A 13,164-nucleotide genomic window follows, 5' to 3' on the forward strand; every position below is an offset into this window, starting at 1 on the left:
TAATTTGCCATCATCGACATCAATAATGACCTTGGCCGTCTTCATGAAAGGTCTTCCCAGTATTAGAGGAACTTCAGTGTCTTCCTCAATATCCATTACTACAAAATCAATTGGGAACATGAATTTGTCAACCTTAACCAAGACATCCTCTGCCACACCATAGGGATACTTCATGGATCTGTCAGCTAGCTGTAATGTCATCCGTGTAGGCCTCACTTCCAGATCTCCTATTCTCTTTAGCATAGACAAAGGCATCAGATTTATACTGGCACCCAGATCAAGCAATGCCTTTCCCACTGGTAATGTCCCGATTGTAACTGGAATAGTGAAGCTCCCAGGGTCTTTAGATTTCTGAGGTAATGATTTCTGAATTATAGCACTACACCCTGCTTCAAGCTCCACTGTCTCTTCAGAGAATCTTCTCTTTTTTGTTAGGAGCTCTTTCATGAATTTTGCATATGTCGGCATCTGCTCCATAGCTTCCACAAAGGGGATGTTAATCTGCAGTCGCTTGAAAATGTCCATGAATCTTGCAAACTGCCTTTCCTTGTCTTTTTTGGAGGGATTTTGAGGGTATGGTAGGCTCTTCAACTGAGGCACCTGTTTCTCACCCTTCTCCCTCTTTTTCTCCTCACTTTTATTTTTTTCTTCCTTTTCTTCTCTCTTATTTACAAACTCTCTTTTATTTTTTTCTTCCTCTCCCTCACACTCATTTTTTTCATTCTCTCTCTCTTTTTCCTCCAACACCTCCTCCTCTACACCCAGGTTGTCTCCAATCCCTCTTCCCACAACTTTACCACTTCGAGTGGTAATAGATTTACAATGCTCCTTTGGATTAGTCTGTGTGTTGGCTGAAAATTGACTTGTCTGCTGATCTGATAATTGTTTTGCCAACTGTCCAACCTGTGTTTCAAGATTTCTGATTGAAGCTTCTGTATTCTTCTGATTAGTCAAAGAAGCTTGCATAAACTTTTCCAAAGTATCCTCCAGTTTAGATGTTCTGTCATGCACCGAAGGATAATGTTGTTGTTGTTGTTGATAAGGAGGTTGTCTGTTTGAAGGACCAGCATCTTGCTTCCATCCAAAATTCTGATTTGGATTGTTTCTCCACCCCTGTGAAAAGTTGTTATTGTTGGAGAAATTTCCTGGTCTTCCTTGGTTGCTCACATATTGAACTTCTCCTTGTGAGCTACTCTGATAAGAACAATGACCATTTGGATGATCTCCTCCACAGAAGTCACATCTCATGGGTTGTTGACTAGGAGAAGATTGCACAACTTGCAACTGCTCTGGTAATTTAGACATCTGCTTTGTCAGTGCTTCAATCTGTTGAGTCAGAATCTTATTCTGAACTAAGATCGCATCTGTAGTACTAAGATCAAGCACTCCCTTCCTCTGAACAGTTTGCCTATTATGCTGAGCTTGATGATCTGTGGATGCTAATGCCTCAATGATTCTTGTTGCTTGTTCTGCATCTACACTCATCATTGTTCCACCTGCTGCTGCATCTAATATCATCTTGGTGTCAGGCCTCAGACCATTACAGAATATGTTCAACTGAGCAATATCCTCAAATCCGTGATTTGGGCATTTCCTCAATAAGGAATTGAACCGCTCCCAAGCTTCACAGAATGGTTCATCTGGTCCTTGCCTAAACATTGAAACATCAGCTTTGGCTTTGATGTAGCGAGATGGTGGAAAGAATCTGTTCAAAAACTTCTCCTCAACATCCTTCCAACTATTCAAACTCTGATTTGGATGTGACTTAAGCCATTCCTTTGCTTTACCTGCCAAAGAAAAAGGAAACAACCGCATGTATACATGCTCAAGATCTCCTTCTTGAAAGCCCATGGTTCCTATCAATTCATAGAATGTAGAGAGATGAGTGTATGGATCTTCATTATCCATTCCAGTGAATTGATGAGAACTGATCAAGCTGAGGAAAGCTGGCTTCATCTCCAGAGTTTTAGTGGTGGATGGTATTGCTATGCTAGAAAAATATCTCGGCCCTTGTTGCATAGCATAGTCTCCAAGTGTCTTCCTGGCTGGAGCTGGTCTCTGATTCTCCATGTTTTCTGATTGAGGTGTGATGGAAGTACTGGAAGATTCTTCCCTTGTCTTTCCTTGCTTCTTTTTGCTTTTGCCTCTGTTCCTTCTAGCTGTCTTTTCTATCTCCGGGTCAAATGCTAATCGATCTTCAGTAACCTAACCTCTTAAGAGCATAAATCAAACAGCTCAAGCAAGGATTAGTATAAAGGGAAAATTTAATAAGCTATCTAATAAAGAAAAATATACACAAAGCTGGATGAGATAACTAGAAATTTCAAAAGAACACCGTTCCCCAGCAACGGCGCCAAAAATACTTGTTGAATCTCTTGGCAAGCGTACCAAAAGTCAACTGTAGTATAATGATTTGAAGTAAGAGTGTCGAACCCACGAGGAACGGATTCAGTTGAAATAATTAATTATCTCGATCAGCATATATATACAGAGATTTTAAATTTGATTTGACATTAACCTTTGCATAAAATTAATACAGTAAAAGCGGAAAAGTTTAGAAAAATACAGTAAAAGAAACTGGGATTGAATTTCATCTATCTCCCTTGTCTGTAATTTGGATGAATATAAAATATAACATCTGAAAATACCAATATTGATGCACACTCAAAAATCATTTATACCGATCCCTCGCGTATAAAATTCATAAGATTGGTTTTCTGAATATTGATTCCTCACATATTCAACAAACTATCCAGCATTACGGTCGAGTGTTAAAAGCAATTGATATATTGAGATCTATTCCTAGCATCACAGTATATCAAGTATCATTGTTCAAATCAGATTTTCAGAAATACTTTCCAGTCAGATCTAAAAATCAAAATCAAAACATCTATTGATCAGATAGAAGTAAGCATTAAGAGTAGAACAATAATACCAATACTGAGTAAAACAGAAATGCTATATATAAATATCACCAGATTACATTCAAGTTCGAGTAGATTACATTCAATCCCACGGAGAAGATTAGCCACTCATGGTAGCTATCAAAATCCTATGAGCTAAGAAGAAGAAGAAGAAAATGAGAAACTGATGCTCCTGGTATCAACTCTGCAGCACGGACCTCTTCTCTCCCAAAATTCCAAGCTACCCTGCAGTTCTGAACCTCCAAAATATATATACAGCCCGAACTCTCGCTTGGGCTACTGAATCTCGCTTGGGCGAGATAGAGTACTTCAGCATGAAGGAAGGGTCTCGCTTGGGCCACTCATTCTCGCTTAGGCGAGATAGATTTCTTCACGTTGAAGGAATGTCTCGCTTGGGCGACCATGTTCTTGCTTAGGCGAGAATTGAAAAACTGGCATGGCTTCTTCACGAAATCTCGCTTAAGCGAGATCAAGCTCGCTTGAGCGAGAAAGGCGGCAAGTGTCTCGCTTAGGCGAGAAGACTTTAACTTTTGGGCGAGCTTGTCCTAGCTTGAGCGAAACACCTTAGTTCTAAGCGACCTGTAGCAGATTTTCCTCCTTTTCTTCTCTATTTCTTGCTTTCTCCTTCACTCTTCTTGAGTTCTCTTTAATCTCTCCTGAAAAACACACAAAATAGGATCAAATGATTTCTTTAATTCAAAACTTGGAAGCATGTGACTGAAACTTAGATTTAGGGAGAATCAATATGAAATGAACACAAATTTAAAGCATAAGTGCCAGAGTTTGTTATGAATCTTTACTGAATTTTGGCACTTATCAACTCCCCCCAACCTAGCATCTTGCTTGTCCTTAAGCAAAGTAACAAAATCAACAGCCATTCAAAACTAAAAATGAAATTGGTTATTGAGAAATCATTTTCACAGTTCTTGTCCAGACAACTTTTGCATTCCAAACCACAGATTCAAAATCAGAAGCAAATGGTGAATCCAATTATCAAACAACAGTAGGATAAGAGTGCAACTAATTTTTCAGGAAAACCAATTGTAAGAACAAATGATTCTAACCAAGGAAATTCTCTCTTAAATCTCACAGGCATGTGTTTTTCTCATTTTCCACTGGATTTCAACAAATCAAAATTGCTAGTCATTTTCAATTTAACCACAAACACACATTCAGCATGGATCTTAAGGTCTTTTCAAGGTTGTAATGAGGCTAGGCTTTCAAGAATAATGGTTTTCCAAGATTACCAAAAGCACAACTTAGAAAAGAGAGCATAACTACAATTCAAACCCAATTCTACTCTCCATTCCTCACAATTCAGACCTCAATACACCAAGTTTCTTTTTCATTCATAATTCACTCTTATCTCTTTTTGTTGTTTTCTTTTCTTTCCTTTTTTTTTGAGTAAATGTATACATTCCTACACAATACTAGAGAGTGAATTATGATACTCAGCCCTTTTCTTCCTTAAGTGCAATTCTACCAACCAATTACCCTTACAGTTGAAAAATACACCTATGCTCTCTATCCCTAAGTGTGCAAAGGGAAAGGATAATAATTCAAGTTAAGGTTAAGGTGCATAATTCAAACAATTAGGCTCAAATGGGCTATCAACAAAGGATGATTATTTACAGGTTGGCTATTTGGCACTGAGTTATAAATTCAACAAAATTGCCTTAATCATTTCCATGCTTCAAATGTGATGTTATTAAATGAAAACTCAAGCAATATCAATTTGTCAACAAACAGTGGAAACACTCAAACTGTTTAAGGATTCACACACTCACTGGGTTTTCTGGTTTATTTCCTTGGTATCTCACTTGTTGTTACAACTGATTATCTTGACTAACTATGCAGCACTAATATCCTAATTCTATTTAATTATGAATTCAACCAAAATTTCCTTTTTTCACCTCTGTGTTCAGTTCACTCAGTTGTTCTAGACTCAGGATACTTATTGAAATCAGATTTCTCTTTAACCAATTTCCTCAAGAAAGATTTTCAAAATGATTCCCAAAAAATTTTAACTGTCTCTAAGTATTATGCACAAAATACTAAGCCAAAAGGTAAAGTTAAACAGTTAATTAACTAGATAATATAACATTCTAGCCAAAACAACTAAAGCAAAATAGTAGTAATTACATAAATACTGCAGAATACTAAAAGAAAAAGAACAATGAAACCGTATTTATAGAGTTTGAAGGGTGGAATGGTGCTGTGAATCAATCTCCTCCAAAATCAATCTCATCCTCAATGTCTGCTCCATCTGTGTCAGCAGCTCCTGATGGTCCCTCACCTGCATCAGGTCCACCTCCCCCTGAGAAAATAGGACTGTCCCCAGGCCACTGTAGATAAGTGAAGAATTCTGGTGGAGTTATGCCTGGGTATGGTCCGCGGACATTGTGATAGAGGTACTCCTGAAGGTGGAGTTGTCCTCTATGAATAGAAGCATTTTGCTGGTGAGTGTGCTCCATCTGCAACCTCAGATATCTCATCTGCTCAAGCAATTCATTATTCATGTTGAGCTGAGGTTGCTGTGTGGGCCCTGTTTGTTGTTCTTCTCTTGCTGGTTGGTCTTCAGCTGGTTGGTCTTCAGCTTGTTGGTCCAACTGGGGCTCTTCTTGCTGCTCCAAGTCCTCTGGGTGAGTACAAAAATGTTCAATGAATTTCTTGGTAATTGAAGGTCTTATCTTTTCAGTTAGGTCTACCTCCACCCCTTGTTCCTGGCAAAGAGCTGTGATCAAGGCCGGAAAACCCAAAGCACCTTTTGCCTTGTCATTCCTACTGTTGACTTCGTATCTCACAAATTTGTGGATCTCTTCAGATATAATTGTGGCGACGTCAACAGTGAGATCCTCCCTCATTATGCAATAAAGGAGATGACATCTAGGCACGTTCAAGTCTGACACATGACCAATGGGCACTATGTTTGCAAGTAAGAATGTGGTCCAGACTTGGGCTAATGTTTTCATATCCCCTCTTAGAATTCTGAGGGGATTTCCAGTGGGTCCGACTTGATAAGATCGATTTGCAGCGCATATAAGGAGGACCACTGCATTTTCGTCATAAGGTTCATGACTCCTCCTTCTTGTTGTGAAGTCACAACAAGAGTTGCCCTGGTTGTAAAGGTAGTGGGTTACCAAGAAATTCACTGATGGCTGCTCTATCATAATTTATCCACCTCCCCCTAACTTTAGATCTCTTTTCACCAGGATTGTCCTCAGAATAAGCATTTGCATAGAACTCCCTGACAATTTCTGGGTCAAATTTGGGAAGCGGGTCAGCCAACTTCATCCAGTTCCTCCTGATAAGGCCATTCAAGAAAGGATCATATTCATCTGGAAGTAGAACCACCTTTCTTTCTTTGATAAAGACCCAGTTCTTTATCTTTTCATAACGTTCTTCTCTTTCGGGGTCTCTAAAACGGTTGATTATTGGCCTTTCAGGAGAAGAGCTGCTTGCACGTCTTCTCCTTTTCCCTTTATTGGTTTCAATAACGGGATGTTTAGCTGTTGTCTTCGTTCTAGCCATTGACCTGCAAGTATGAGAATTAACCACCAAAAACATGACCAATTCAGCTTAATTCACTAACCAATCACAAACAAGAACAATTTCAACATGGCATTTTAAGTAGGGCATTTTATCAAACACATGGAGTGCATTTTCAAATGGTGAAAAATTTTGAAACAAGTCAACCATAAGCAACCCACATTTTTCAATTTCAGCATCAATTCAAACTAAACCCCACAGTATAAACACAAAATGCATCAAATTATAGCATGGATACTACCTAGGGTTTACAAAAACACAAAAACGTGATTATGCTTGGTGAAATTGAAGAGAATGAGAGGTAGAGTTTACCTTAAAAAGGAATTAGCAAAGAGAGGCCGAAAATTAGGAGCTAAAATGCAGAGAAAAGACTGAATTGTGGCGCGCTCAAAATTGAAGAGAAGAGAAGGTGAGCGAGGGTTTGGAGAGAAGAGAGAAAGTGAACAAATCTGCCACTGTCCCTCACTTAAACGCGAATTCTCGCTTAAGCGAGATGAGCGTGGAGGAAAAAATTAAAAGTCTCGCGCAGGCGAGACTGTTTCGCCCAAAACACCCCTGATGCAGGGCATTCTCGCCCAGGCGAGATACTACTCGCTTAAGCGAGTATATCAGCAAACTTGGTTAGCTCAGGTTCTGCATATCTCGCCCAGGCGAGACATGTTTAGCTTGGGCGAGATTTTGTGCAGTTTTGGAAAACTCTGATTTTGCCACTTCTCAAATTTTTGCTCAACTTCTCCTCACTTGATTCATGATCCTTTCAATCCAAATAACTCTAAAACACGCATCAAACCATACTTCAGTCAATTCTCTATCATTCCAAAAAGTTTCACATCAACAAACTCAAAATCAAGCTTTTAAACTCAAATTTCACAATTTGGCCAAAACAAGGCAATTTTTAGCATTTGATGATCTCAATTCTGGCACCAAAACTCATTCCCATGCCTAGCATACCAATTTTGTTTAAAAACAACCAAAATTGCATGGTTTGCCTTATTGAGATGATTGGATGCTAAAATTCACCTTTTTACACACAAACATAGAGCTATAAACACAAACACATAATTACATACACAAACACATTTAATCACACAAAAGATGAAATTGAAGTGCAAAAACATAATTAAAACACTGGGTTGCCTCCCAGGAAGCGCTTGTTTAACGTCACGAGCCTGACGCCTGTTTCATTTAAGGTTCATCAAGTTGAATGATTGTGGCGAGCCTATCAATCTCACCACCAAGATAGGGCTTCAACCTTTGCCCGTTTACAACCCAGCTCCTTTTAGATTCGGGATCCTCTAGTTCAATGGCTCCATAAGGTCTCACATTCTTGACAAGAAATGGTCCTGACCATTTTGATTTTAGCTTTCCAGGGAATAGCCTCAACCTGGAATTGAACAATAACACTGATTGACCAGGATAAAATTCTCTTTTGAGAATTTTCTTGTCATGATACGCTTTCATCTTTTCCTTGTAGAGCTTAGAGGACTCATAAGCGCTGAGTCTCATTTCTTCCAATTCTTGCAGCTGTAATTTTCTCTTTTCTCCTGCTGCCTTTGGATCAAAATTCAAGAATTTCAAGGCCCAGAATGCCTTGTGCTCCAGTTCAACCGGTAAGTGACATGACTTACCATATACCAGCTGGAATGGGGATAAACCTGTGGGAGATTTATAAGCAGTTCTGTATGCCCAGAGTGCATCATCCAACTTCATCGACCAATCTTTTCTTGAAGATGCTACAGTCTTCTCTAGAATACGCTTGATTTCCCTGTTTGACACCTCCGCTTGTCCATTGGTCTGTGGATGATAAGGTGATGCAATTTTATGCCGCACTCCATAATGTTCCAAACATTTCTGAAGTTGAGCATTGCAAAAGTGTGAACCACCATCACTAATCAAAACTCTTGGAGTACCAAACCTGCAAAAGATGTTCCGCTTGAGAAATTTGATTACAGTTTTGGCATCGGCCTTAGGAGCTGCTACTGCTTCAACCCACTTCGTCACATAATCAACTGCCACCAAAATGTATTCATTTGAGAAAGAAGATGGCAGTGGTCCCACAAAGTCAATTCCCCAACAATCAAAAGCCTCAACCTCTAAAATGATATTCAGTGGCATTTCATGTCTTTTTGAGATTCCCCCTATTCTCTGACAGCTGTTGCAGTGTTGCACATATTTGTGTGCGTCTTTGAATAAGGTGGGCCAATAAAATCAAGACTGGAGGACTTTTGCAGCTGTCCTCTCTCCATTAAAGTGCCCTCCATATGGGGAATTATGACAGTGCCACAGAATGCTTTTTGCCTCATCATCGGATACACACCTTCTCAACAATTGATCAGCTCCAATTTTGAACAAATGAGGATCATCCCATACATATTGGTGTGCATCTTTCAGGAATTTCCTCTTCTGGTGCCAATTAAAATCTTCAGGTATGACCCCTGCAGCTTTGAAATTGGCCATGTCAGCAAACCATGGCCTTTCTTGCACCATCATCAATTTTTCATCAGGAAACTCCTCCTGCACCTCTGATTGAGTGTTGGTCACCTCAGTATTAACCAATCTAGACAGATGATCAGCTACAAAGTTTTCACTTCCCTTTTTGTCCTTGATCACCAAATCAAATTCCTGCAACAATAAGATCCATCTAATTAGTCTTGGTTTTGAATCAGATTTGGTTAACAAATATTTAATTGCAGCATGATCAGTATATACAGTGACAGATGAACCAATCAAATATGCTCTAAATTTTTCCAATGAATAAACTATAGCTAGCAATTCCTTTTCAGTTGTTGCATAATTAATTTGAGCTTCATTAAGGACTTTGCTAGCATAGTGTATAGCATGAAAAACTTTGGATTTCCTCTGTCCTAAAACTGCTCCTATGGCATAGTCACTTGCATCACACATTAACTCAAAGCCTAAATTCCAATCAGGAGCAATTATCACAGGAGCTGAAACCAATTTCTGTTTTAACAATTCAAATGCATGCAAACATTCAACATCAAAATTAAAAGGTGTATCCTTGTTGAGCAGATTGCTGAGTGGTTTGGCAATTCTGGAGAAATCTTTGATGAATCGTCTGTAGAACCCAGCATGACCTAAAAAACTCCTGATACCCTTTACATTTTTGGGTGGTGGCAGCTTTTCAATGATCTCCACTTTAGCTTTATCAACTTCAATACCTTTAGCAGAGATTTTGTGGCCCAGCACCACACCTTCAGTTACCATAAAATGGCACTTTTCCCAATTCAAAACCAGATTAGTATCAACACACCGCTTCAGTACGGTGTTTAAGTTTTCCAGGCATTGATCAAATGAAGCCCCAAATACAGAGAAGTCGTCCATAAAGACTTCTATGCATTTTTCCACCAAGTCCGAGAAAATTGCAAGCATGCATCGTTGAAAGGTTGCTGGTGCGTTACACAATCCAAACGGCATTTTCCTGTAAGCAAACACACCAAAAGGACAAGTAAAAGCAGTTTTTTCTTGGTCTTCTGGATCCACTGCAATTTGATTATAACCAGAATATCCATCCAGAAAACAATAGAAAGCTTGCCCTGCTAACCTTTCTAGCATTTGATCCATGAAAGGTAAAGGAAAATGATCTTTCCTAGTGGCCTGATTTAATTTTCTATAATCTATACACATTCTCCAACCTGTGACTGTTCTAGTAGGAATTAATTCATTTTTATCATTACAAATAACAGTCATACCTCCTTTTTTTGGAACTACCTGGACCGGGCTGACCCAGGCACTGTCAGAGATTGGATAGATCATACCTGCATCAAGTAACTTCATTACTTCTTTCTTGACCACCTCTTTCATGGTTGGATTCAATCGCCGCTGAGGCTGTGCTACAGGCTTGTAGTCTTGCTCCATATGAATTTTGTGCATACAGTAGGATGGACTGATTCCTTTAAGATCAGATAAAGTCCAACCTATTGCACCCTCGTTGGCTTTAAGAACTGAAATCAACTTTTCTTCTTCAGAAGCCGTTAAAGCACTACTAATCACCACTGGTTTGTTACCTCCATCTGCAAGAAACACATATTTTAAATGAGGAGGTAATACCTTTAGCTCCAGCTTCTGACTTTCAGTTCTATTTTCTTGCTGCAATTTCTCGGCTGTATATCATTTGATTCAATTTCTTTTGCTGAATTCAGATGTGTTAGGTATTCATCAATTTCCTTTTCTTCATCTTCCTCCAGATCATCACAAGCACCAATCAAAGCTTTTTCTAATGGGCTTGCCTTTGTCAATTGTTTCCTGGATGATAGAAAAATTTCATCTATCACATCCATCCTGAAGCATTGTTGCTTGTCCTTCGGGTGCTGCATTGCTTCAAATACATTAAAGTTGACTTCATCATCTTGCACCCTGACCTTTAATTTGCCATCATCGACATCAATAATGACCTTGGCCGTCTTCATGAAAGGTCTTCCCAGTATTAGAGGAACTTCAGTGTCTTCCTCAATATCCATTACTACAAAATCAATTGGGAACATGAATTTGTCAACCTTAACCAAGACATCCTCTGCCACACCATAGGGATACTTCATGGATCTGTCAGCTAGCTGTAATGTCATCCGTGTAGGCCTCACTTCCAGATCTCCTATTCTCTTTAGCATAGACAAAGGCATCAGATTTATACTGGCACCCAGATCAAGCAATGCCTTTCCCACTGGTAATGTCCCGATTGTAACTGGAATAGTGAAGCTCCCAGGGTCTTTAGATTTCTGAGGTAATGATTTCTGAATTATAGCACTACACCCTGCTTCAAGCTCCACTGTCTCTTCAGAGAATCTTCTCTTTTTTGTTAGGAGCTCTTTCATGAATTTTGCATATGTCGGCATCTGCTCCATAGCTTCCACAAAGGGGATGTTAATCTGCAGTCGCTTGAAAATGTCCATGAATCTTGCAAACTGCCTTTCCTTGTCTTTTTTGGAGGGATTTTGAGGGTATGGTAGGCTCTTCAACTGAGGCACCTGTTTCTCACCCTTCTCCCTCTTTTTCTCCTCACTTTTATTTTTTTCTTCCTTTTCTTCTCTCTTATTTACAAACTCTCTTTTATTTTTTCTTCCTCTCCCTCACACTCATTTTTTTCATTCTCTCTCTCTTTTTCCTCCAACACCTCCTCCTCTACACCCAGGTTGTCTCCAATCCCTCTTCCCACAACTTTACCACTTCGAGTGGTAATAGATTTACAATGCTCCTTTGGATTAGTCTGTGTGTTGGCTGAAAATTGACTTGTCTGCTGATCTGATAATTGTTTTGCCAACTGTCCAACCTGTGTTTCAAGATTTCTGATTGAAGCTTCTGTATTCTTCTGATTAGTCAAAGAAGCTTGCATAAACTTTTCCAAAGTATCCTCCAGTTTAGATGTTCTGTCATGCACCGAAGGATAATGTTGTTGTTGTTGTTGATAAGGAGGTTGTCTGTTTGAAGGACCAGCATCTTGCTTCCATCCAAAATTCTGATTTGGATTGTTTCTCCACCCCTGTGAAAAGTTGTTATTGTTGGAGAAATTTCCTGGTCTTCCTTGGTTGCTCACATATTGAACTTCTCCTTGTGAGCTACTCTGATAAGAACAATGACCATTTGGATGATCTCCTCCACAGAAGTCACATCTCATGGGTTGTTGACTAGGAGAAGATTGCACAACTTGCAACTGCTCTGGTAATTTAGACATCTGCTTTGTCAGTGCTTCAATCTGTTGAGTCAGAATCTTATTCTGAACTAAGATCGCATCTGTAGTACTAAGATCAAGCACTCCCTTCCTCTGAACAGTTTGCCTATTATGCTGAGCTTGATGATCTGTGGATGCTAATGCCTCAATGATTCTTGTTGCTTGTTCTGCATCTACACTCATCATTGTTCCACCTGCTGCTGCATCTAATATCATCTTGGTGTCAGGCCTCAGACCATTACAGAATATGTTCAACTGAGCAATATCCTCAAATCCGTGATTTGGGCATTTCCTCAATAAGGAATTGAACCGCTCCCAAGCTTCACAGAAATGGTTCATCTGGTCCTTGCCTAAACATTGAAACATCAGCTTTGGCTTTGATGTAGCGAGATGGTGGAAAGAATCTGTTCAAAAACTTCTCCTCAACATCCTTCCAACTATTCAAACTCTGATTTGGATGTGACTTAAGCCATTCCTTTGCTTTACCTGCCAAAGAAAAAGGAAACAACCGCATGTATACATGCTCAAGATCTCCTTCTTGAAAGCCCATGGTTCCTATCAATTCATAGAATGTAGAGAGATGAGTGTATGGATCTTCATTATCCATTCCAGTGAATTGATGAGAACTGATCAAGCTGAGGAAAGCTGGCTTCATCTCCAGAGTTTTAGTGGTGGATGGTATTGCTATGCTAGAAAAATATCTCGGCCCTTGTTGCATAGCATAGTCTCCAAGTGTCTTCCTGGCTGGAGCTGGTCTCTGATTCTCCATGTTTTCTGATTGAGGTGTGATGGAAGTACTGGAAGATTCTTCCCTTGTCTTTCCTTGCTTCTTTTTGCTTTTGCCTCTGTTCCTTCTAGCTGTCTTTTCTATCTCCGGGTCAAATGCTAATCGATCTTCAGTAACCTAACCTCTTAAGAGCATAAATCAAACAGCTCAAGCAAGGATTAGTATAAAGGGAAAATTTAATAAGCTATCTAATAAAGAAAAATATACACAAAGCTGGATGA

General features: G+C 39.4%; 1 protein-coding gene and 2 non-coding genes across 3 annotated transcripts; 2 read left to right on the plus strand and 1 right to left on the minus strand.

Moving 5' to 3' along the window:
• Positions 1–793: 793 nt before the first annotated feature.
• Positions 794–2,070, minus strand: LOC114163516. The gene is made up of 2 exons (XM_028047822.1): positions 904–2,070; positions 794–799 (listed from the first exon to the last, which is right to left on the minus strand). Exons 1-2 carry the CDS (start codon positions 2,068–2,070, stop codon positions 794–796), a joined length of 1,173 nt encoding a protein of 390 aa, XP_027903623.1.
• On the plus strand, positions 1,574–1,680 carry LOC114164912. Its single transcript, XR_003599647.1, has one exon. It is a non-coding gene; the product is annotated as a small nucleolar RNA R71 (small nucleolar RNA).
• A 10,357-nt stretch (positions 2,071–12,427) lies between the features above and the next one.
• Positions 12,428–12,535, plus strand: LOC114164922. The gene has a single exon (XR_003599657.1). It is a non-coding gene; the product is annotated as a small nucleolar RNA R71 (small nucleolar RNA).
• Positions 12,536–13,164: the final 629 nt, after the last annotated feature.

This window comes from Vigna unguiculata, chromosome 9 (genome assembly GCF_004118075.2).
Source record: "Vigna unguiculata cultivar IT97K-499-35 chromosome 9, ASM411807v1, whole genome shotgun sequence".
Taxonomy (NCBI): domain Eukaryota; kingdom Viridiplantae; phylum Streptophyta; class Magnoliopsida; order Fabales; family Fabaceae; genus Vigna; species Vigna unguiculata.

What these genes read in the sequence shown, in the direction of transcription:
- LOC114163516 (XM_028047822.1), bottom strand. Translation starts at nt 2,070, where the DNA reads ATGGAGAATCAGAGACCAGCTCCAGCCAGGAAGACACTTGGAGACTAT.